General features: G+C 33.0%; 1 protein-coding gene and 1 long non-coding RNA gene across 3 annotated transcripts; one reads left to right on the forward strand and one right to left on the reverse strand.

Annotated features, from left to right (window-relative positions):
• The first annotated feature begins 522 nt into the window (after positions 1-522).
• Positions 523-7,458, forward strand: LOC126780543 (uncharacterized). Its single transcript, XR_007670518.1, has 3 exons — positions 523-540; positions 2,239-2,387; positions 2,738-7,458. It is a non-coding gene; the product is annotated as an uncharacterized LOC126780543 (long non-coding RNA).
• A 3,397-nt stretch (positions 7,459-10,855) lies between these two features.
• LOC126780503 (proton-coupled folate transporter) lies at positions 10,856-25,875 on the reverse strand. Of its 2 annotated transcripts, none has more exons than XM_050505059.1 (9): positions 25,675-25,875; positions 23,394-23,579; positions 22,930-23,104; positions 18,423-18,608; positions 15,856-16,146; positions 15,497-15,651; positions 13,455-13,623; positions 11,918-12,077; positions 10,856-11,177 (listed from the first exon to the last, which is right to left on the reverse strand). In XM_050505059.1, the coding sequence occupies exons 1-9, from the start codon at positions 25,708-25,710 to the stop codon at positions 11,099-11,101; spliced, it is 1,437 nt and encodes a 478-aa protein (XP_050361016.1). In that variant the 5' UTR covers positions 25,711-25,875; the 3' UTR covers positions 10,856-11,098. The 2 variants fall into 2 exon arrangements, with proteins under 2 accessions (XP_050361016.1, XP_050361015.1); XM_050505058.1 differs by having other exon boundaries at positions 23,394-23,585; positions 25,675-25,864.
• Between the last annotated feature and the right edge of the window lie 432 nt (positions 25,876-26,307).

The raw sequence follows: 26,307 nt of genomic DNA on the forward strand, positions 1-26,307 counted from the left end.
TAAAAGTATAATTCCTTACCAAAATTTATATTATATTAATATTAAACGCTTCATATTGCCAATACTAACACTTTATAATTCGAACCAGTAATTTCAGAAATCAGAAATTTGCGCATCTCCGAGAACTCTAACATACAGAATTCCTCGCGATATCTTTTTCCACCGCTAAAATAAAAAAAAAAAACCCTAATTAAGAAGTCAGAAGTGCGTGCCGTAGTATTGAGAATTTTCGTTGTAGTCAACCTGTCTTCACATCAAATTGTTTTTAATAATTTGTATATTTTATATCTACGTATAATTTAAAGTATAGCAATATTAATAGGTGATACATAAACGTTGAAATGACACGATTGAATTTAAAAAGATTTTCATCAAAAACTTAATTTCACGTGGGCAAAGCTGCGTTATTAGCTAGTCAATTATATTGTCCTCCTCAAAAAGAGGGCATCTGGGCATGCGTCGATGTATTGATATATCTCAACTCGCGGATGCGCTCTGTAATAGCAATCTTAACTTAGTCGAGTCAGTGATAGCTCTGAGGTAAGTCGTGTTTGGTTTTATAATATTCTGTGTTTTTGTAATTGTTTAACAACTTAACCTAGTGTTCAAAAAGGAAATGTGATACTTGAGTGCCAACATCATTTCATTCTCATCATCGATACAAGGATTGTGCAAATTAATCAGGAATCACGACTTTAATTTAATTATTCTCGAACCATAAAGTTACGATATATACGATTACTATAATAACAATAACGTGTAATTATAGCAGCGCTCGTTGTGCATATTAGTTGTCTGAAGATTTTACTAGCAACCATGTCTATATGTTTCCACCCATTTGTTGCATCTCATGCGCGCGCAACTTATCAGCCCGGATAATTTTGCTCTATAGATTTTGTAGTTAAGTTGCATTTAGACTTGCATCGACGTATTAATTTTTCTCAATTCGCTATTGCGCTCAGCGATTGTAATATTTATTTTATTTAAGGTTTCCGGTGTGTGTTGGAAGAGTTACATGAACTTATATCGGTTTTTAAAATTGAAGTGTGTTAATCGAAAGACCAAATCCTGATGATCGGTCCAATGATTGACACCACAGTTTTGTATTTAAATGAGTTCCGAATCATCGAGTTCAATGTGACCACTGATTTGACAATGAAGTGCTTTTGCAGTATAGTTTACTTGTTGTAGGTTTTAAGTTTCTTCATTATATTTATCCTGACGATTTGATCATGTACGTTTTGGTATTCATTTAAGGTAAAAAATAAAAATCAGTTTTGTATTGAGTACAATATAAAATTTATTAAAATATATTGATGTACATCAAATTCACAACCACAGACGTTGTATATAATTATTTTTATATAAAGACGATTGAAAGATTTTTTGCATCTCATGCGCGCGCAACTTAACGTCCCGGATATTGTAGCTCTATCGATTGCGTAGTTGAGTTACATCTAAACATGCTTCTACGTATTTACGGTAAATAGCTTAAGAACTTATTTCTTATAAAAAAAGAATATAATTCAACTAAAATATTTGAGAAAACAAGATAAACATACTTAAATATTATATATACAATACAAGGGCGGTACACAAAAATAAATAACAACAAATTAAACTCTTCTCTTAAAATAATGTGAGTATGACAATACCAAGATGCAATATTACGTATCATTTGTGTTATAGCAATTAGACAGCAATTGGTATTGTCTTTAACTAATTTACAAATTTAAATTTTGTAAGAAAAATACAATAATCAAATAATATATCAAATAAAGAAAAATAATTTAATGATATAAAAAAGTAGAATATGAGTCGCTGATAGTTAAATGAAACCCTTAAACCATTTCTCTTAACTCGCGAAAACCTGTAATTATATTTTATGTTGAATTACTGGTGGCAGGGCTTTGTGCAAGCTCGTCTGGGTAGGTACCATCCACTCATCATATATTCTACCGCAAAACAGCAGTACTTGGTATTGTTGTGTTCCGGTTTGAAGGGTGAGTGAGCCAGTGTAATTACAGGCACAAGGGACATAACATATTAGTTCCCAAAGTTTGTGGCGCATTGGCGATGTAGGCGATGGTTAACAATTTTTACAATGCCAATGTCTATGGGCGTTGGTGACCATTACCATAAGGTGGTTCATATGCTCGTCCACTTACCTACACGATAAAAAAAAATAGAATTGTCTGACTAAATGATCATTGGATTTCAATTTCAATATTGTTTTAGATTCGAAGCCGCCTTCGTTAACGAGGTCGCGATCTATACGAACAACTGCTACGGTATAATCTAACCAGAAGCTTGAAGCGGCTCAGTGGATCTGAGCCGAGTCGCGATGGCGACTATAGAAGAAGATGGTGTGGACATCTTCCCTGAAGGTGATTATACAATTTAGATTATCTAAGTTAAGTAGACATTAAGACATTTTTATCGTAAAAAAATAGCGGCCTCACTTATAAACGTTGGTGAGCGAGCGTCAACCAGTCAAAACCATGAGTTTAAATAAACAGCCGTTTATAAGTAAAGCCTTATTATTTATACAGCCGCAGATAAAAAACAAAAGATACATGGAGTGCGCGGAACGAAGATTTTTCAACTAGAAATTTGATTTGTGTGCATGAAAGCGCTGTAAAAATACACGCGCCATACATGATTAGAAACTATTTATAGCTCTGTACACATATTTTTAAATATTGTCTAATTTTAACGAAAAAAAAAAACATTGTAGGCACGGCGCACTGCGCGAATATTTATTCTCCGAGCGTCACTGACTCGACTCAAGTACGGCTGTTGCGGGCACGGAATGATATTCGTCAGCGCTTCGGAATTTGGCTGAACCTCCCCTGACCCATTGGCTTCACGAGGCTCCGAACTACAGACAAGCCCCGCATCGTGGGGCCCATGACAACGGCGTACGTAACAGCTTTACTTGACCACGGCGACTTTAGCGAAGATGGCTTCTAATACACGTCAAGTGCGCAATTCGGTTTATATTGGATATTCTACGTAGTTATATAATCTCAATAGATCTGATATACGTAAGTGCGCATTTATAAATACCAAATATACGTTACGTACGTTTCGCCTTGTGTTTCTCGGGGCACTAAGGCGCGGTATCTTCTGTTTGGGCTCGCTGTATAGTTCTCGATCACGAAGAGTTTTGCCTTATTGGGAAAAAGTTGAATGCTGTAACATCTATCGATAGGCTTATTAGCGATCCCTCGACGGTGGTAAAAAAGGTAAGTGACGGTGTACAAGGCACGAGTTATGCGAACGGTAACAGATTGGTTATTTTTTAAATGAAAAGTAGACATAGTAGGGAGACAGAAGATAATATATCACTAAGCCGCGCCAAGACTTAACGTCTGCACGTTTTATATTTATGTTGTTCTATTCTCACAAAGCGATGAGTACTAGTTACTAGTACTGGACTAAATTATCTAAATATTAATTAATTTTCTTGTCAAATAATTTGGGAACTGTCTTTTACCTAAACTAAAACTTAATAGATTGTATAGTGAAATAATTCATGCCATGGCGATTAAGCGTTTGCAACATATTTCAATAGAGCATTCAAATTGTAAGTTGCACCCACACTAAACATATGTAACTTCGACCGACATAGATGCGCATTTATGGAAATAATAGTAATTTTACATGTTTATGGTATATACATCTCCCTGTGTGTATTTCGAAGGCATTTATCTTAATATTACGACAACGGTTAACAGCAGCACGCACACAGGTGAAGATTTTGTATTAATCTATTAATATAGGATATAGATGCTTACGTTTTCACAGTCGAAAGAACCGGTTGAGAGATACTGTACATCGCATATACATCTGACCTTTATACCTTTATTGTTACCTGTATAGTTGCAATAGAAGGACGCTTACCACAAAATAAAATATTATAAAGAGAGTGACATACTTCCTCCGATTCTTTCGATAGGTGTTAATGCCTCACGCCATATTTCAGACGAAATGTCTAAGGGAAAGATTTGGGAAACGTGTTTTAAGAGAACGGAATATATACTCTGGATGAGAATAAATAAATAATGTGATGGCATATTGGATGCTTAAGATGGTGCAAGTTAGCTGTAGTTGAAAATGACTGTTGGATCGACTATTTTATTTTTACATGATTGCGTTAAGTCCTTTTATTAAGAGTCTAAATGTTCGAAAAACTGTTTCATTGACACCTTTGCTGTGACGTTATGCAATTTATTTTGACCAATCGAATTAGACTAAATTACGTGGTACTTGCACTTTACAATTAAAAACACATGTTTGTCTTATTTACAATTTATTATATTTGACGTCAAGGAGAACTCGCATAGCAACAATTACGACAGACATTTAATGCGAAGAAGTAGCTCATTCGCGAAACCCGAGACCGTTAATGTTGGTATTCATCGGTATGAGAGATCTTATTTATGTATTTTCAAGTACGAGCGAGGGGTATCGCGTTATAAGCTATTTCTAAAGCATATAAGCAGTAGTTAGTCGTAGGTGACATGATTGGACGGACTATTATAATTATTCGCCATATTTACATTTATACACAAATATTTACCAATATACATATGTGTCGTATTTTTGAGATGTTTGTTCATGATTCATGGCAGCCGCGAAAGCAAAACAGTCATGAGCAAATCGTGTTTTTTTATACATACAAATACAATGAGAAGTGGTAGGACGGATACAGAGAGGGATTTATACAATGACTCGATGCTGCCAATAATGTTTGTAGGTCGAAGCGCGGACGGCTGTGTCGGACCATTATATGAATTACATGCCCTCAGTGCGGATCGTATGAACAAAGCGAAACTCAAAAACCTCAATAAAAGCAATAAACTTTAAGTGTATTTCTTTCGGATTACTTTTACCATTCATAATATATTATGACAGCAACCTAGAAACTACCTCATTGTGCTCACTATTAGGTTTCGGGATCTCCTCCACCACCACCCTGGTCAGTACTCCTTTTCACGGCTATTTGGAGGCGATCTTAGAACCTGGATGCGCTTTATAAATAAACATTATTTTTCTAACGATTGTCACTCCACTTACGACAACAACCGGAGTGATACACGACTAGAGTCGTATGAATCGTTGAGTAGTTTTAAGAGTCAACGTAGTATTCTATAAACAAGCAATATTATACAAATTCATAGCTTTTTTCGTAGTTTTAGTTTCCAAAAGTTTTCCAAGCACGACGCGGGCGCGTTTTTTTTTTCGACATTCTGATGATTATTGTCGAATTCTTCTTACCTCACCGCTTCTATATAAATAAATTAACGAGATATATTTTTAATTTATTTTCAAGCAGTGCCAGCGCCGTGGTTACGCAGTAAATTAGCGATGATCAAATATTACGTGCCTTAAAGAGGAAATATGATTTTAGATATTGCTTTGTGTATGTATGTGTACAAACAGCGTTTAGAAACGGTACACGATGCATTTATTTATGAAAATAAACCATCGTTTGTACACAGACAATGCACACCGTTACTAGTAAGAGATAAGGCGAATATTATGATATGCTATGCGAGTTCCTCTGCACTAGTCGATAGCCGACTGACTGCGGACGTGACTTATACCGCGAATTTACTTTATGGCACTTTTCGTTTTCACCATCATAATCGAAAATTAAAGTTAATGTACCACCTAGGGCCGGACGAGAGCTTCTGATATTCTCGATGTCACGAGGTCGAATCTACTCAAGTAACAACTCTTACACCGTGTAATCGAGGACATTTAAATCTCTCAGTACTAATCGGATAGCAGTAGTATTACACTTTAATGGTATTCTCGATGTTTGATGCTTTTTACTCAATGTGTAGATCAAATCTATATTTAACATCTCGCAGCTGATCCCTTGACAGTTTCGTAGGTTCTCCGGAGTACTTAGAATTCATTACGTTGCGCGGTTTAGGATTCGTGCCTTAATATTATAATAGTGAAGGAAAATATTATCATCGATTCGCGATTCACCATCCAGAGAGCCCGGAGACTTACCCAACTGTCAGTTATAATTTGGCTTTACATTTAGCCTGTAGGCTTAACTGCGGCGAACCTTTGAGTAACGGAGCACATGATGGTCAATTTAAATATTAACATATAAACACTTTGAGTTATCTGAGCGACGTTTTGTTCACATATTGACATATTAATTCAATTGACAAAAATAATTTCATGATAAGTTCTTACGTGCGATCATAAGTTGATTGTTTTATCAAGTCGTTTGAAGTTATTTAATATGAGTCTGACTTAATACTATCGGTTCGTCGGTGTCATCTAACTGGAAGAACAGACAATTTTAAATCACTTCAGATAGTTTTTCCTTAGTATAGTTATGTAATGTCACAGTTTGAATAAATATTTAGAATGAAACAAAAAGACTAATGATGAAGCTTAATACTTGTAGTTTCAGCTACTCAGTGTGGCATGCATTACGAATGATATTTGCAACTCATACGAAAACCGAACACTCCGAGAACATCACTCATTGCTAAATTAAAACCGATGTTGTTAATTGTTTTATATGACGCGTTTATTTTGATTATTTTATTTCAACGGTGATATTCTTGCTGGTGTTTTCGAACGATGAACTTTTTATATGTAGGCACCTGTTTTGAGCAACGATTTTTGGAGTGAAATTACGTATAGGTGCTAATGAGCAGAGCAAACGATGGAGTCTTGACATTAGAGTTCATTTCCTTTAAAATTAATTTTGATTACATTCAGATGAGTTTAATAAATATTTTTAAGTTCGATCCGACAGAATATTTTTCAACACTGACAATTGATCCTTTCTTAAGACTAAATTTAATAGTTTATTTTTTGTATTAAATTAATAAGAAATGTAATTCATTGGCAACATTGTTACGAATTATGTTATTTGATTGAAATGTATACGATGTGTTATTTACTTAAGTTAAGTCACACAAATACTGTAAGAATATCAATAACGCGTTCCGCTATCACTGATGTTAAGCACTTATGTCGATACCGACAGTAATATAGGAACGTTATATTCTTATTCGCATACATAATAAGGATTGGAAAATGTGAGCAAAGTATCAGAACGATTAGGAATTCTATAGATATCTTTTTTGAAATATTATAATAGAAATGAATATGTAATCTCATAATGTAATGGTCGAGCAGCCCACGCTAGTGTTGTGTCAGCGAAAGGAGATGGTGTCGCTGGATGTTAGAAGAAAGAATTTTTAGGGCTTAAGCCCTTTGTCGTGCGCGTCAGTTGCATTATGTTATCTCTTGATCAATCAGGTCCCGACGGACTTGCAGGCGTTAATGTGTTGCGACAGACCGTATAGCAGGTGGCATGTAGACCTATACGAGAATTCGTCGTTGTGAACTCATGCAGTTCATATTAAATATCGACCTGAACCGTTTACATCTACATGTCACCTAAGTACCCATTCGAGCCGACGCGAGCTCTTTCTGATTGTATACCGTAAGTTTTTAATACGTTGGATCTTTCGAACGATGAGGGGAAATACGAAGGCAAAATTATACACATCCATAACAGAATATCGGAAATAATATCTGAAAAAAAAGATAATGTTAAGGAAAGTGTCATATTACACAATTGCTCTCTCAGGTTAATCGGTCGGATATATTCCCCCGACACAACACAGCGTGGAGATTTAGGATTAATTAACTTATACGCATATATGTCTCGATATGACTACCGATGTTCGATGTTGTGTACTTTCTTCTTCGCTCTGGAATACCACCTTTTTTCATCTATTGACACTACGCTGAACCTAAACCTGAAATGTTTCGTTTTATTAATTTAAACAAGGTATTGACATTTTTAAATTTTATAACTTACCAATGTGAGCTCAAATTATTTAACAAATTAGCTATGAAATGTGTCTTATGTAGCCGAATCATTTAATTTGTATAATACATTTAATTTTATTTTGTATTTCCAAATTATAGCATTTAGTATGAGAATTTATTATCTGAATGTCTGTAACCTATTAAGTAAATTAACGTAAGCTTTAATCACAAGACGAACAACACCTAAATTCTAAACCAACAAACAAACCGAATTTCAAACAGAAATTCGCAGATTTCACGTTACTTTCAAAGTTTGAGCAAAAGCATTCTAACTTTAAAACTTATATAGCTTATAGAATAAATTAATAGAGGAATCAAATTTTGTTGTTTTATTTCTTATATCTACACATATATATCTATATGTAACCTTGGTAAGAAAAACAATTGAAATATTAAATTATTTAAAAAATATATTTAGCATTTACATTTTCCTAATCCCATTAATATGTTATTTTTTTATTTTAACTAGAAAAATTGTATTTCGTATGCAGTACAATAGCTTACTTATTCATACAAATGAGTACTAATTAATGTCCAGTGTGGCTAGTGCCGTAGTACAGAGAAACTAATAGACGCAATGACGATTTCCTTCTCACTTACAAAAGAAAGAGAACGAAAATTACGTTACACATGGTTTAGACAGAGATAGAATTATCAAATCTTTTGTCGTAAACAGTTTTAGTGTTTCTCTGTCAATCTGTCAAGTTTGTTTCGCTACTTGAGTAGCACACAAACAACAAAACAAACAAGCTTGGCAGTTGGTGCGTTCATTCTGCTTATTGTTAAATTTTTGCTTATTTTTATGTTAGAAAACTATTCTTATCTAGTAAAAAGACAGAGAAAAAATACTTATTATTTCATGTTAAAGCGATAGCAAGAAGAAAATAGCCGGCGTGTATTTTCACGCGTAATAATATATAAAATACGACGGTTTTGTCCCTAAATATAGTTTCTTAGTTATGTTTATTATGTCATAGCATGACAGGACCAATATAATTGCATTAAAATCCTGAAGATTATAAGACATTCCAGTTTTTATCATTCATAACCTATAATTATTTATAATGTAAGTGCTGCCAGCGTCAGCTAAAAAACGTCCCGATTTTTGATAAAAATATCGACTCGTCGACAATGTAAACAAATAAGTACGGAATCCAATAATAACTTAGTGCTTCGTTATATATAATATGTTATTTTAATTTATTCGTTTTCCTATTTACAATTTCCTACTGACAACATTATTTAACATTCTTCATAAATTTATAACATTATTAGATTCCGAGTCAAGAGGTTAACATAGAAATGTATGTGGCAACCATTCTTTATCAATAATTTAATTGAGTGTTTTAGATTTCAACATCTGAGGAGAATGCTAATCCAGTACCATATAAAGATGCTAAAGTACTAATGATAACGGAAACAAAAACAAATAACGCAACGGTTTTTGGGTGTAGTTGGAAAACAAAAAAATATTTTATTTAAAAAAATGTATAATAAATATTAAAAAGTAAAATTTAATAACCTCATTTTGTTTTAATTACATGCTGAAAATTATTTATCTCCCAAAACAGGGAATGCAATTACTATGGTAACATTATACGCACACATTGACAAGTCTCAATCGCAGCTTTACGGCCCCTTGGTCTATTAGTTTCTCTGTCTACGGGCTAGTGTAAGTTTTTTTAATTATTCATTGACGGTAAATGCGATTTGTATGTAATTCCTATCAGTGTCACTAGATGGCGCTGTTTTTATACAAATCGCAGTTCACGTCTACACTATCAAACAAATAAAAAAAAGCTCGCATTAGGCACACTTAATTGAAGTATTTGTCACGTATTTCACATTTGTTATTAACACCACACTAGGCATATCTACATGCCTGCGTTGTACATGTGTCGGATAAATTGCACATAATGTCTAGTTATTTTTCAAAACACTAATTCCATTGTTATTATAGTAAATATTACAACGTAGATACGAGGGGGTATGTGGTGCTCGCCGGTGTCCAAGGCGCCGAGTGCGCCCCGGACATCAGAATACCCACTAAAAAACCAGCGGTACCCTTTCTGTCTTAACGAGGAGCGCCACGGGATCGCTTTCGCATGCTACCGCGACGAGAATAAATAATCCCTACTATAAGAACCATATACAGTAAAAAGTTTTGAGGCTTCATAATTTTGTTCAGAAATAAATAACCTTTTACCTAACACGATCCTAGTCAACCACAACGGAGTAGAGTTTAATCTGTGGTCACAGCACAAAAATTAAACCGGAAAATAAAATAACGTCTTTTAAGCGACATAAATAATTGAAAATATTGAACTCGAAAAAACTGGAATATATATCTTTTGCTCAATATATTGTGGGCCATAATTTTTAAACACTAGACCATTTCTGAAAGAGTTCGATTTCATTGATATTTGCTTCATTCGAATTTGAAATATTACTGTGATATTTATGACAGTATGTAGATAGTAACAGTTCGCGTCCGGTAATTTTGCCCTTCTGAAGAACAGCAAAGCTACGCAGTTTTTAAAGCTATTTTGCGTCGATTGTGCGTAGATTGCGTCGCAGTTTTCGTGTGCTTGCATTTCACTTGCTCACTGAATACATCTCAAATTCCAAAATATCTGCAAAAAGTGATAGTTACTTGAGAAATAGGTAACATTAAAGCTTTATTTACAAAAATCACTGCTCCTTACAATATTAATTCTTTTTTCTTTATTTACTTAAATCGTGTTTTGTTATTCCATATATAAATTATCATTTTCAATATCGCTTAGATTATTAAATTAAATATTACTACAGCCTTTTTAAAAGACTAATTTCAAAGTAGCCACGTTGCCTCTCACGATGATTAATATTAGCTTGTTTGTTATTTAATTTATAAATAAATTGCTAAGAGTTGTACTGTAATTTTATTTATACTTAATTTTCTTAACTTAATAGGAACAATGAATGTTAAAACTGATTATTTAATTAGTTTAATTAACATTATCAACACAACATACATTATTTATGGATTTAACATCCATTTTAAAAAAATTGACAAAGATAAGGCATTTAAGCGCATATATGATCTCAATGGAACTTAGGCCAATTAAATTTATAACGGACACGAAACAAATATATAAGGTGTAAATTATATTCTTAGGGAAAACCCAAACGAGTTTTTATATATTAATTTTTCTTTTTTTTTTATAATTCGAATTCAAGGTGAAGATATCGAACGCTTGTCCTGTTCCATTTGCGTTTCCAGTCTTTTACCTTTCAGCATAATTTCCATGCACCTGAAAGGACAAATAAGTTTTAATCTCTTTCTAATAACGCTTTTACCTTTTTTTTTTTTTATAGAATAGGAAGGCGGACGAGCATATGGGCCACCTGATGGTAAGTGGTCACCAACGCTCTTAGACATTAAAATTGTAAGAAATGTCAACCATCGCTTACATATCCAATGCGCCACCAACCTTGGGAACTAAGATTTTATGTCCCTTGTGCCTGTAATTACACTGGCTCACTCACCCTTCAAACCGGAACACAACAATATCAAGTATTGCTGTTTTGCGGTAGAATATCTGATGAGTGGGTGGTACCTACCCAGACGAGCTTGCACAAAGCCCTACCACCAGTAACCTTTAACTAAATTACAATGTAACGGGTGTCACAAGTGTGTTACACACACAGTGTCACAATATAGCAATATTAGATATAAAAAGAAAGACATACATTTATTAAAGAAGACACTGGACTTACATACTGTTTTTTTAATGTAATAGCTACTTTTTCGTTTGAAATCTTTTTATAAATAGATTTAGAAAATAATAATGTGATTTTAAAATTGCTTGTAATTTAAAAAAATCGATTGTTATACGATAATGTATACGAAGATATTTTAATTGCTGGTTGAAAAAAAAACAAGGGAAAAGTATAATCATTGTAAGCAGATCTTATTGAAACATTATTTTAAGTTGCTGTTATCATGAAGCATAAGCGAAATTAACGAGATAAAAAAAATTGGTTTACTCACATAATCAGTACGAAGACAATGGCCTGCGTACTTATAGTTAGGTAAAATATTGCGCTAATAAAACTGGTATCGAGCGTGGCTTTGTATATCTGGGAATATATCACTGAAGCGAACATTGCGACTGCATTCTCCATTACCGACAGGAAAGCGAACGCCACACCTGCGATTTAAAAATTAGTTTTTGTTTATATGAGCGAATGATATTCGGCCGCTGCGAATAAATAAGCATCATCATTGAGCTATCTTGCATCTATAGTCATATGGAAACTCAAGAGGAAGCCATATTATTTTCTAGTATATTAATAATCTATTCCTAGAGATATTGTTGAGCTAAAACAGTTTTTCTTTATGAAATAATGTCATAAATAATATTGAGTTTTAATTTATTGATTTAATAAATGAATCGATGGAAGTTTTGAAAACAACAAAAGGAAAACTCGAATAGTCGAAAAAAATACAATATTTCAAAATTAAAGAACACTCAACGTTCTTTTTATCGCAGATTTACAGTTCATTGTGTACAATCCAACGAATTCAATTTATTTTATTTTGCAATAGAAAAATTCAATCTCTAAAGTATGACTGAGATGAATCTTTCTTATATTTAAGACATAATGGCCTCACTTATTGTTAAGCGGATGATTAGTTGAACAATGTTGTCTTCTTCTTTCGAATGTCAAAGCAGTAATGGCCGAAAGAGTGAAATCAATGGTTTAACTAAACAGTCACTGAGAAACGGTTATAAATATATCCGTAGGAATAGCCTCCTGAAATAACGATTGATTCTACTACAGAAGGAAAAAGTTAGTTTTTCAAAGAACTTCTTTGCCAACCCAACTCATCACTATCCCCAAATATCGATTTAGACGGGCCGGTTGGCGTGGTTGGTAGATACTTGCCTTTCACACCAAAGGTTGTGGGTTCGATTCCCACCCAGGGCAGACGTTTGTGTGCATGAACATGTCTGTTTGTCCTGAGTCTGGGTGTAATTATCTATATAGTATATCAGTAGTCTGGTTTCCATAGTACAAGCTCTGCTTAGTTTGGGATCTGATGGCCGTGTGTGAATAATGTCCCAGGATATTATTTATTTATTTATTATATAATTATTATATAAAAAAATATATCGATACATTTCGACATTTTTCGGCATGTAGCGTAAGTATGTGTGTAACTACAAGCACACATTATATAAAATATAAAAATTATAAGTTACAGTGCTTTATAAATATAATTATTTACAATCAGCCACCTAAAGTAAAAAACACAACGCTATTTCGTCCAGACCGTCACAAGGTAGAAAAGCCAAATCCAAGACATGTTATAATGCACAAATGTGTGTGCAAACAGAAGTGCACTCCCGTTATCCGATGGGACGACCTGAAAGATTTCGCCCGAAAACCGCGTAGAAAACATCAAATTCGAAGACACCGGAGTGGTATTGGAGATTTTTTGAGAGCAAAACTTAATATTTATTTAATTATCCCGACCCGTACGTTCGTACGCAAATACGTTGATTCCTTTGATTTATTCTTACCTCTCTCTGCCGGTTCCAGCACCTTGGAGGTCATGGATCTAATTAGTGGAGCGACACAAGGTCCGAGTGCAGCAGCTGTCGCGCCGATGTACATCATAGTCCCTGTCTGCGCATGCGCATATATCATGTGACCAGTCATATGCGCGGACGCACCCATCATCACAATTATCTACTGGAACAAATACATTTTTTCTTACTTATTATTTAAAGAAACAAGCGTACGCTTAAGTAAAAAGGGTAATATTTATATCAGCCATTTTGCATATTATGCAAAATTAATAATGTTCAATAACTAGAGCTATCAAAATAATTAATTATTAATAATATGATCAGTTATTAGTATCACTAAGAGTTTAAATTCGAAAAATTTCAGTAATTTAAAGGGCATATTATACAAAACTTGATTTTATTATAAATAATTATACAAAAACAAATACATTATTTACAGTTAAATGTTGTTATATGAATGTAAACATACAATAGTTCAACGATTCTTCATAATCTATAGGTCCCATACTTTTTAATAGCACGAAGTGGTATTAAAGGTTTTCCTTTTAGCAACAAAATACACAAAGTAGTTACTGACTAGTAAGTAGTAGTAGCAGTAGTGGTAGTAGTAGTAGTAGTAGTAGTAGTGGTAGTAGTAGTAGTAGTAGTAGTGGTAGTAGTGGTAGTAGTAGTAGTAGTAGTAGTAGTGGTAGTAGTAGTAGTAGTAGTGGTAGTAGTGGTAGTAGTAGTAGTAGTGGTAGTAGTAGTGGTAGTAGTAGTAGTAGTAGTGGTAGTAGTGGTAGTAGTAGTAGTAGTAGTGGTAGTAGTAGTAGTAGTAGTGGTAGTAGTGGTAGTAGTAGTAGTAGTGGTAGTAGTAGTAGTAGTAGTAGTGGTAGTAGTGGTAGTAGTGGTAGTAGTAGTAGTAGTGGTAGTAGTAGTAGTAGTAGTAGTGGTAGTAGTAGTAGTAGTGGTAGTAGTAGTAGTAGTAGTAGTGGTAGTAGTGGTAGTAGTAGTAGTAGTAGTAGTAGTATTAGGTAAAAAATAAACATATATATATATATATATATAAATATATAAATATATAAATATATATATATATATATATATATATATATAATTATGTATATATATATGTTTATTTTTTACCATTAAACATATATATATATATATATATTAAATATATATATATATATATGTTTTATAGCTATTTAAAAGAACACTAATATTATAAAGCTGAATAGTTTCTTCACCAAGCGCTCATCCGAAAATAAACCAGTATGATTTGGAAATTACTTTCGTTCACTTGTTGTTGTTGTTTGTTCCATAACTTTTATTTAATTTTGATTAACTTTTTATTACGAATTTCATTACGGTCAAATTTAGGCTACTGCTTATATGCTGCTATATTGAAGATATTGAAGACAAAAGACAAATTTATGACTAACTAAACTCTCTCAGCTGAAACTACACTACATATACTTGAAATTAAAAAGCTGACCTTCTATCGTAATTTCGAGGTGCAATGGAAATATGGAATTTTCAGTCTATGGGAGCTGGTACACTCTTCAATCAATCTTCATCTCCAATAAATTGACCTGATAACTGTCATTGATCAACTAAATAAGGCCATAAGTTTTTGGAAATGTGTCGCATTGAAAACTAATTAAATTATTTTTAACTTTTAAAGCGGGCGAAGCGTCGTCGTATTGCTGGAACTAAGATGTTATGTCATTTGTGCCTTGTAATTACACTAGCTCATTCATAACTAGTGCTGTTTAGCGGTAGTATTTGTGGATAATGAGTGGGTATTACCTACCCAGGCGGTGTTGCACAAAGCCCACCAAGTGAGACGATCGACCAAGTGATATGGTCGTTCATGCATAAAGAAACACAACTCGATACGATAAAGAAGAAGAAGAATTAAGATTAATAAGTCAATAGGTTTAGTTAAACATTGATTTCGCTGTTTCTATCATTATTGATTTGCCATTTGAAAGAAGAAGACAGCTATATTTAACTGATCACCTTTAAGACTTGAATTGTACAATGCTTACCGTGTCTTTCCAACCGAGTACCTTTGTAGTTAGCGGTATACCAAAGAGCATAACCACCACGTACGCCGTACTCAGGTAAGTTCGAAAATTGCTGAAGTCTGTCGCGTCCCATTTAAAAACCTTCGATGTGTACAGATATAACACCGGCTTTTCATCTGTAATTGATTTCATATATAATGTATAAGTTGTAATCAAAATGCCCTTTAAAAAGATTAATCGTGTAATTGAATGTTAATAAATCGAAATTTATTAATTGAAAAATATCAACAAAACAAAAATGAACTAAACGTTGAAGTGAAAACAGTAACCTATGTGTTAAGATTTATTATTATTGATTAAAAACAAAATATTTTACTGACCTCTCTGGAATGTATAAAACGCCATGGAAATCAATAGGAACCAGAGGAACAATCTCCTGTTGTGAGGCCTCTTCTTCGTCAATGTCGTCAAAGTTCGCTTGATGTTATTAAATTCGAAAAAATCATTTATGGGGTTTTTAACGCCAGCCTCTCTCAACGACTTCTGCTCTGGTCTCGTCTGCCATTCCAAGAACAGGAAGCAATACGCGGTCGCGACCATCATCAGGCAGGAGTTGATTGCGAACATCGCGGTGAATGATCGGTTCACCACTCTGTTGTAAAGCAGGTTGCCTGGAAATTGATAATTAAATTTTATATAAAAAAGATGTCTATAAAATCTGATAGGATGTTAATAACAATAATGTGTATGAAATTATTTTTTTTTTCAAAAAGCGAGTGTCTGTTTTGACCTATGAAGACTGACCTCGAAACTTCGGGTCTGCATTCAAATGTCCGAAACGAAAGAGAAACAATCGCTTGAGTCTCCGTGTAGTCGATTGAGGTCTCTCTAAGAGGAAGTCGATTCTCTTTTTACTATTTAATATTCTAGCGTTAAATATAGTCTTGTGTAAAGGATTCCGTTTTCAAAGCTATGAAAATATAACTCGATGGATCGAATACGTATTAAAATTTGGAAACTTAGGTGAATTATTGTATTTTTTTTTACTCTCAAATGGTCCAACCTTTTGGCCTATTGGCGTCTCATAAAATATAAGTTTATATGTATTATAGTTTCATGGTTAGCGGTACATAAATAGACTTCTTGTGATAACAACTATAAACATGTAATCTGGTCCACTGTGTATGACAGTTTTCTATTAAAACACGTCAGTAATTGAGGAAGTTAAAGGTCACGATCTTTTAATCTTAACATATTTGTAGTTTAAAATAATTCTGACAATATGCTCTTCATAATTATTTTGTGTTTATTATAAAATTTTGACATATTCTTTATATATGTATTTATATTACAGAATGTATTACACTAATATTTATCCGCTGCTGTTGCAGCGTTCAGTTTATTTATAGGGATTTTATACGGTTACTTTTAGTACGGAAGGGAATCCTTTGAAAAAAACAAATCAAAAATTTTCGTTATACAAACATTTTCCGATAAAAATATGAATAATATTTTTCATCTTTATACAAAGCAATGGATTTCTAAATAATTCATTTGACAAATTAATAATAAGTACCAAACAAATTTCCATTACATAAAATATGATTTGAGAAGCAATTGTTTTTTTTCCAATAAAATAGGTCTCGTTTCGTAGAAACATGAAAACCGTTTGTTACAAAATGTATTGTAATATACTCGACACGAATTCCGGACTGACTCAGCCGTACGTGTCGCCAGAACGACAAAGGCGATAGAATCACCATCGCGTACGCTCCCATGCATCCCTTCTAAGAGAAAATACTATACACCACACACGGAAAACGAAATGAAACGAGGAAATGGAAATGAGACCCCTAACTAGTGAGACCATGCAACCGGTCGTGACATTAACTCGCATTGCTCTGTTCCCAGCAATCGCTTCCCGCCCCAACGACAACGTCTTGAGCCGCGACTCGTCCCTTAAAATGGAAGTCGCTCGAAACCCGAGAAGGCTTAAATTTCAAGGTGAATCTAGTAAAGTATTCGCCGTCGCCAGACCTAAAGGCGTAACGACGCTAAAGAACCGACAGCACACATTGAATCAGGAAAAAAATGGACGAAATTTGGACACGAACACTAGTATACACTTTCATGATATTTTGTATGGTTCTACGAAGGACAGGTATGGTATTGTTATACCTGGTATGAAGGTATGTTATTTATTGCGAAGCACACATTCTTAGAAACCGAACAATAAATTGCATGCATTTAAAATTCTTGGATCTTTTACGTCATGTTTTCATATGACGAATTTTATTGAGCAGTTAATCTATTAACAATAATTACAAATTGAAATATGATATGTACATTTATTTTTAATGCAAAACAATTCATAAAATGAGTCGATTATACATAATACGATATGACCGTTTACAAGTAATTGTTTATGTCGGAAGGATCGTCTTTCATCACCACAGTAAAAAAAAATATTCCAGGTAATTATTACATATTCCGTCCGCGGCCAGGCCCGCTTGTACGGGGGAAAGTAGGCGTATGGCACCCTGTCATTCTATGTACCCCTGTTGTAATATCATGATGATCGGATGAGTAGTTAAGCTTAACAAACGAACGTATAAACATTTCTTCCGCATTTATAATATTATAATTATAATAAATATATATAGATTAGCTGCAGAACAGAACAAACATCAATAAAAATTAAAAAAACATGCGATTGAGGGAAATTTAATAATTAAAGAACTATGTTTTAATGGGCTCTATCACAAACTTTCTAAAGTTTGCGTTTTATTATCTTTTTGCTTCTTTCCTTTATTTTAAGGTTGCCCGGATGATAGCTGTCTTGTGCATATTTCTGTCTGTATTTTATGTTAAAATATATTAGTTATACAAAAAAGAGCACGTAAATAGTTTATGCAAGGATAGTTATTTTTATTTACTGAATACAAACCTAAAGCGACTCCAGTGGGCATGGTGCTTAAATACACCACGTCCAGCACACCGACCCTCAAGGTCCTGTTTTTGACTGAAGACACATCAGCTATGTAAGCGAAGCATCCCGCGAAGATGGCGAGATCAGCTCCCGTTAGTGCACTCGGGAAAGCCGCAGTGTATATGACGTATTCCAACGGCCATTCTTAAATTTAAAAAAAACGATGATACTTAAACAACTAATTCACACGCCTAAGTAAGTTTCAACAAAAAGTGTACGTAATAAACTCAATCGAACGCGTGGTATTCGAATATACGGGACATGGTCTAATGGAAAGATTTAATCTGAAATTGAATTAAATCTGTTAAATATTAATTTGTTATACCTCATCAGCTCTATGATGAAGCGAAATATTGTAATGATATAGTGCAACACATCTTGTCTGTAGAAAGTGGATCATCGAGGCGGAGAGCGCCAATGTCGTGTACATTTATCTTGAAGTGGTTCGTTATATACTAGTAGAAATACGTGATGATCTGGTTGGTGGTTAACGATAACAGTTACCTTAGGTTCTGAACAAAGTCATAAAGCTTTTATAAATAGACTTTCTAACCCACAATAATCTATTTTATCAGTCATATCAACGCATTCAACGATTTCCGAAAAAACTCATAATATATGTACATAAGAATCGAACGAAGTGTTACGACCGGATTGAATCCACATATCTTCTGAAATGTAAATTAGATAGTCAGAATAAATAAAACAAAATTAACACTTTTGCGATTCGCGATTGCATGCACACGAAATATAAAAACTTAATATAAATTAATATCAAAAATGCAACAAGATATAAACCGTAACCGTAACCGTAACAGCCTGTGAATGTCCCACTGCTGGGCTAAAGGCCTCCTCTCCTCTTTTTTGAGGAGAAGGTTTGGAGCTTATTCCACCACGCTGCTCCAATGCGGGTTGGTAGAATTCACATGTGGCAGAATTTCAGTGAAATTAGACACATGCAGGTTTCCTCACGATGTTTTCCTTCACCGTAAAGCACGAGATGAATTATAATCACAAATTAAGCACATGAAAATTCAGTGGTGCTTGCCCGGGTTTGAACCCACGATCATCGGTTAAGATTCACGCGTTCTTACCACAGGGCCATCTCGGCTTTCTCCGGCCATCTCGGCAACAAGATATAATTGAGGCAAACTTATGCTAATTTGTACGCATCGATATGAAAGAAATGTGCGTCGCTGAGATGCGTGTGCAAGTGGATACGTATGGGTCAATTGCGGCGTCGGCGTGTAACGAAAATGTTAGATGACCTAAAAATTTGCTAACATGAATAATAGCTGGAGTAGCTATTAGTTATTAGTTTATTACGTGTGATACATTTAAAGGTCGAATGACAATGTTAGCGCAGTTCATCTAGTTATAAATAAAGAAATGTCGGTCAGAGGAGCCTAGCAAGCAACGTACATATGAAGATGAAATGTCGCTAACATATCAATTTGACAATTTGAAAAAATTTCAAACAAGGAACCAAAAAGTAAACATAGATCGTCGTCATGACGTTGTGACGTGATGTTGACTTGTTTCATTACTTAACGGTGTCGAACAACGTGTTGGTCAGCTGACACATGGTGATTGGCATTGGAACGGCGATGCGGGTGCGGTTGAGTTTGCTATTTAGTTATATAGTGCTAAAGTTAATTATGCTTGTTTAATGTTTTTCTAGTCCTAGTTCTATTTTAATATAATATCCTGAATCATTGCATCACGCTCTGCTATCCAATCAGTTCTTAATTTGATATAATTTATACTTCTACTTTTTATTATTGATTAATGCCGCGTTACAAATAAATTGTACTACAATATCGATTAATTACTCGTTCGTTTGATTGTTTAGTTACTTATTCATAAATATGTATTCAACTGCGGGCTTTTTTACAGAAATTATAGAGTTATAAGAACTCTTATACAATTATCAGAAAACTCATAAACACTCTTTGGCTATAGAAACGGGCACCAAATAAATCTCATCATAGCCGAATCGTCAATGAATTGGGTTATTTTTAGTAACATGTAATTATCAAATATGTAGTGGATAATGATGGAATAATCTGGAATATCGACTGTTTCGTTGGTCTAGCGGCTTGGTGTAAGGCCACAGACCCGGAGGTCCTGGGTTCAATTCCCAGGTCGGGCCAATAAAAAAATATTGGAATTTTCTGTCAAAAAATTCTCAGTAGCAGCTGGAAGGAGTCTGGAAGTTGCAAGTCTGTATACTCCCGTGCCTCGGAAAGCATGTAAAGCCTCGGTCCTGCGCCTGAACTCTTTCCGGTCGTGTCGGATCACCGTCCCATCGGATTATGAGAGTTAGGGAATAGAGAGTGCACCTGTGTTTGCGCATACACTTGTGCACTATAATATCTCTTGGGCAGTTGGTTAATCTCTCTTGAGATTGGCCGCCGTGGCCGAAATCGATTCCATCATTCCACGCGGCCATAATTTGTACAGTAGCTATTTTTAATTTTGATTTGTATAAACATATATAAGTTATTGTAAATATCTTTCTATCTAACTCAACTTATTTAAAGTTTATGTTTAGATGTTCATTACTCAATCATGTTAAACCGCTGTACGAATGAAACTTAACAAACGTACGAACGTTGGTATTTTTAATTCATAATAAATACTATAAGCGCGTAAAATTTACGGATATCGAATCGAGCGTGTATGATGGTGAATTTCTGTTATCTAAGAAATAGATTTTATATATTTAGGTTCAAGCATATTGTTGCTTGTTTTGAAGTAAGTTTTGTAAGATAACGGCATGATAAATGTTCGTGCAACACGTTATGAAGCGTAACAGACTTGATTACATATCACAGATGTATAAAAATCATTGTTTGCACGCAACAATGCATTTTTTAACGCGTATGCGATTCTTTTAAATTCATCCAATTAAAATTATGGTTCAATAGGCTTTGCAATGCATTTACTTCCTTATAAAATATTATTTACATTGTAGCTTAATATGGATATATTCGTACAAACTAAAAGCAAGAAAAATTTACCAAACGCAATTTTAGACTACGAATATTCTTTTAAGTTTAGTTTTATTTTTAAACTTAATTAGATATGTATCACGTATGTGGTAAAAGAAGCTGTTGCCGCTAGAGTTTCAGTAACTGAATAAGTGGAGACGAGATTTGCTTTCATTAAGTAGTACAAGCAGTTAACATAAAACATTACTACTTAAGTATGAAGTTAGTTTTAATTGCTTGCTTTTTTATATTTGAAAGATAGTGAAAGACAGATACGCTAAATAGACGTAATTCTATATTGAATATTTTACTCATCTCATCTCATAACGTCAATGTAGTTTAAGAGAAAATTTTTGGGGCGGTATCCATGTGAACGCTGCCAAAACAAAATTTATTTTCCAAGAAAGAATGCGTGTCGGACTTTTTCTGTTTATGAAAAATATTTTATTCATTTAAATACGTCATTGAAGTTGCATAGCAATATTTTGAAATCACAGACAAGCAATATAACCGTACCGTAACAGCCTGTGAATGTCCCACTGCTGGGCTAAAGGCCTCCTCTCCTCTTTTTGAGGAGAAGGTTTAGAGCTTATTCCACCACGCTGCTCCAATGCGGGTTGGTAGAATTCACATGTGGCAGAACTTCAGTGAAATTAGACACATGCAGGTTTCCTCACGATGTTTTCCTTCACCGTAAAGCACGAGATGAATTATAATCACAAATTAAGCACATGAAAATTCAGTGGTGCTTGCCCGGGTTTGAACCCACGATCATCGGTTAAGATTCACGCGTTCTTACCACAGGGCCATCTCGGCTTGTAAGCAATATAAATTTCAATAATATTAAAAAGTAGTTGCAAACAAATTACAGTTCTAAAAAAATGTTACGTTCCAAAATAAAAAGTAGCATATGTGGCTGTATTATCGCTAGAAACTAAAACCCACGATGTATTCAGTTTTAATTATTTTTAAAAACTTTTATACATAGCACTTATATGATAACAAATTACATACACTATCAATAGAACATACAATAAAAAAACAGTAATTATGTATCTTACGAATAATGCGTTATTTTTCGTTGTGTTTTTCATTAATTCGTTTCTTTTATAAAATTTAAATTGTACCTACATAATGAAAGAGACAATATTCTAGCTTAGTGTGCGTGAGACGTTTTTTGTTTGATTGCTGTTTTTTTGAAATGTTGATGCAATATATATCATATTTTCGCTGATCGCTCGGAATGTGTTTTATTACCGTGTGGTGTTTACGACTTGAAGTAATATAACTAATATTTATATATTGTTTAAGAGATAAGGCATTTGCTCAGCAGTAGGACATTTAAATAATAATTTAAAGCCTATTCCAGTATACTTGATTGTATTCCCAGAAATTGCATTCACTCAATGAACGTATATAACTAAATGTATTATCAATAGAACATAACTTAAAAACATACATAGCTGACTTACCTTTCATCGTATTGAAGGTAATCATTAAAGAAAAGTACAGTTTGCCGATTAAGCCACCGAGCAGCAGCACTTTGCGGCCCCGCTTGTCGCTGTATGAGCCGAGGAAGAAGGCCAACAGTAGCGGCACTATGTGGCTCGCGATACCATTCCATTGGTGAAACGTTGACACAGTCATCTGTAATACATCTTTCTTTTACTAACGATTTTATATTCGAAGCTGAATATGTTATACGTGATCAAGTAACATGACGATACGAAATCAATGCAAATATAAAACACTAGCAAAATTATTAAAAATTTTAGTCAATTACTTGTATCATTGTATTAATAATTTAATTCAAAACAGATGAAAAGCAAAATCAAACATAAAATTGATTATTATGCAATCATAAAACGAATACCGCTGTTAAGTAGATAAATAGAAAAAATATAACATATCAATGGTATAATTAGACATACATTACCTGTACTTCCTTATTGATTGCATCATAGCTCGCTATGTTGTAGCATATATCTTCGCTATAACCGTGATTGATGGTGCAAGCTCGGAAGACATAAAATGTTTGCTCAATAACATTTGTTATCATGTAAGCCATCATGTAGAAGAACATCACCGGTTCGACGGTTACGTATTTGTACCATGGTTTCTTCTGTATCTTATAAAATGTATTTTATCTGTTAATTATACAGTTACCGGCGTATTGACAATCATAATTGTTTTGAAAATCGAATTTTAAAGGTTTAAAATACTCGTAAATGTATATCGAATTAAAACCTCAATAATATATTAATTTATTTACCGCCCTAAACGTTAAACCGTTACTGCCCTAAATGTATAACCTAACGCGAAAATGTTTTTTTCAAATCGAACTGGTAGAGCCTTAGATAAGCGCGTTAAAGCATACAAACAATTCCTCAGCTCGGTGATGCATTGTATGGGATGGGTAATATTTCTTATGTCACATGTCTAGAAGCGATGTTGACCACCTACCATTAGATGGCACATTTGATAGTATACCAAACAACTTAAAATAAAATAAAAAAATCATATATTGAAAAAGAAACTACATGATAAATCGAATTTTGTTACTTAACTAAATTGAGCCACATTATTACGTAAAGCATTAATCGTAATGTAATAAAAGAAATAACTAAGATAACATCAAGTAACAACTATGTATAAATTAAATATGTAAATGTGCAAATTAAATTCCAAATATGTTATCAAAATTGGCATATATGAGGAACTATTCTCTTTAGAATTAATTGTTTAACCATGCATGTGCTTTATAAACATATTTGCAACAGTTTTTTAATATGAAAAAAAAAAGAAATCAACAGCCATAGGCACACCCAATTGTGATTTTTAAAATTTTTTATACCCTAACAAAAAATAGTTTATGTGGATGTTTATTTTATCAACAAAATGTTGGCATTTATGTTAAATTATGTGAACAACTTTATCAGTAAGTTGAAGGGTTTATAAAATTGTACATTGTCATAAGATAAGGCACATCCAGGAACAAATGTTATATTAAGTACAATGTATTCGTAAACAAGAAAATATTTTACAATACTTATTTAATTGAGAACAAAAAATGTATATTATAAAAATTACTTTAATCGATTAAATTGTTGCATTAAGTATGTATACATATGTAAAACTAAAATGTCTAACTCAAAATAATTTCCGGAAACATTATCCTCTCAGTTTTCATAATGTTTTTATGATTATATTAAAAATATACAAGGAATTACTATATTTATTTATTATCATAAGATGTAGGAAGCATTTTAAATTTATTAAATTAAAAATATTGTTCTCATGAATGCTGGGCTTCATAAGGATTTTACTTTACAGAACTGGAAGAAATTATTATAACAAGTTTTGTTTCTTTGAAAGTGTGATTAAAAGTACTTGTGGATAAGATTGCATCTGATTTGAAATTGGAAACCACAGTTGTTCAGAGAACACAGGCAAAATAACGAGAGTTCAAGAACTCTAAAATACATAGCATTACCAAAACTTTTTTGTATAAAATAAAATAGATATAAAATCCTTCATAAATAAAAGTTTCAATAAAGTTTTTTTTATTTTTTTTTATAATATCAACATCTATTGAACATTTACAATCTCTACAATATACATTTAATTTATTGGTGTAACTTTCATACAACGGTAGCTTTGTGGGCACACAAACAACCTTGTAAATGTGCTATGGCAATACATATCGCAGGAAGAATTAACAACACACATAATTTTACTTATCTTCATTGTACTATGTTTAAATATATATATATATATATATATATATATATATATATATATATATATATATATATATATATATATATCTCATTATTTGGTTGAGGTTTACAGCATCAAAATATAACTAGAAGTATGCATAATTGAAACAAAATATTTATTTTCATCATAATTACTTTTAAAGAGTTAAGGAGTCATGTATTTAACAAATAATTTAAAAGTAAGCATTCATGTATTTTTAAACATTCATCAAGTAAAAATAATTTATTATTTTTCTTGGTCATTTATATTTCTCAATAATATTTGTAATAAATATAACTTTATTAATGCGATTTAAATTAATTTATAGCTGGAATATTATATTTGTTAAAGACAATTATTTAAAATAAATGTGATGTTTCAATCAAAATATTAATGTTTTAGAGCCGTGTAGGGTTATCTTACATAATTTCATTATTTATTTAGAAAAAAAGACTAACCAAACAATCGGAGTCCTCGGATCTCTTTACTTCCATTTATACCGTTGTTTTTCAAAGATAGTTTACTACTTTCACCAATATGAATAAGTTTTTATTTTAAAATAAAAACTTGCGCCGATGATGCGACCACGAGTAATCATTCCAGTACAAAATAAAAATGAAAACATTGCTCTCATACTTTTTACTTAAGCTAGCTACAGCCAGTTGCGGCCAAATGTCAACTGTCAGTCTGACAAGTTGCTATTGTATAAAATATTACTTTTTATAAACGCACTTCATAGCTCTGAATACAAAGTTTTTAGTTATTTTGGAACAAATAAGGATTGTTAAGAAACTTTAGTTATACGTTATTTCTTTTTTTTTTGGGTTTTAAAATAAATTTCAATAGTTTGCAGTGATTTTGTTACTAATATAAAACTATAAAGCTTAAAATCCAGGACAATCATTTAAATACGAATTGTCTCGACTGTCATTTGATTTGCAAATCTATCTTTTTAGTAGGGTGTCCAGAATATTATATTTCAGATATTTCTTTTTTTACATATTTTTAATAAATAAGTAATATAATATATGAAACGGTAATCTATTATTTTGATAGGAAATTTACAATGTGTCACGATTTGTCATTTAAAA

Source organism: Nymphalis io, chromosome Z, assembly GCF_905147045.1.
Source record: "Nymphalis io chromosome Z, ilAglIoxx1.1, whole genome shotgun sequence".
Lineage (NCBI taxonomy): Eukaryota > Metazoa > Arthropoda > Insecta > Lepidoptera > Nymphalidae > Nymphalis > Nymphalis io.

Coding starts and splice junctions, on each gene's coding strand:
- LOC126780503 (XM_050505058.1), bottom strand. CDS start 25,710: ATGGAAGTAAAGAGATCCGAGGACTCCGATTGTTTG. Junction 23,105..23,393: donor CAATCAATAAGGAAGTACAG/GTAATGTATGTC, acceptor GATGTATTACAG/ATGACTGTGTCAACGTTTCA. Junction 11,178..11,917: donor ATTGTCTTCGTACTGATTAT/GTGAGTAAACCA, acceptor TTGTCCTTTCAG/GTGCATGGAAATTATGCTGA.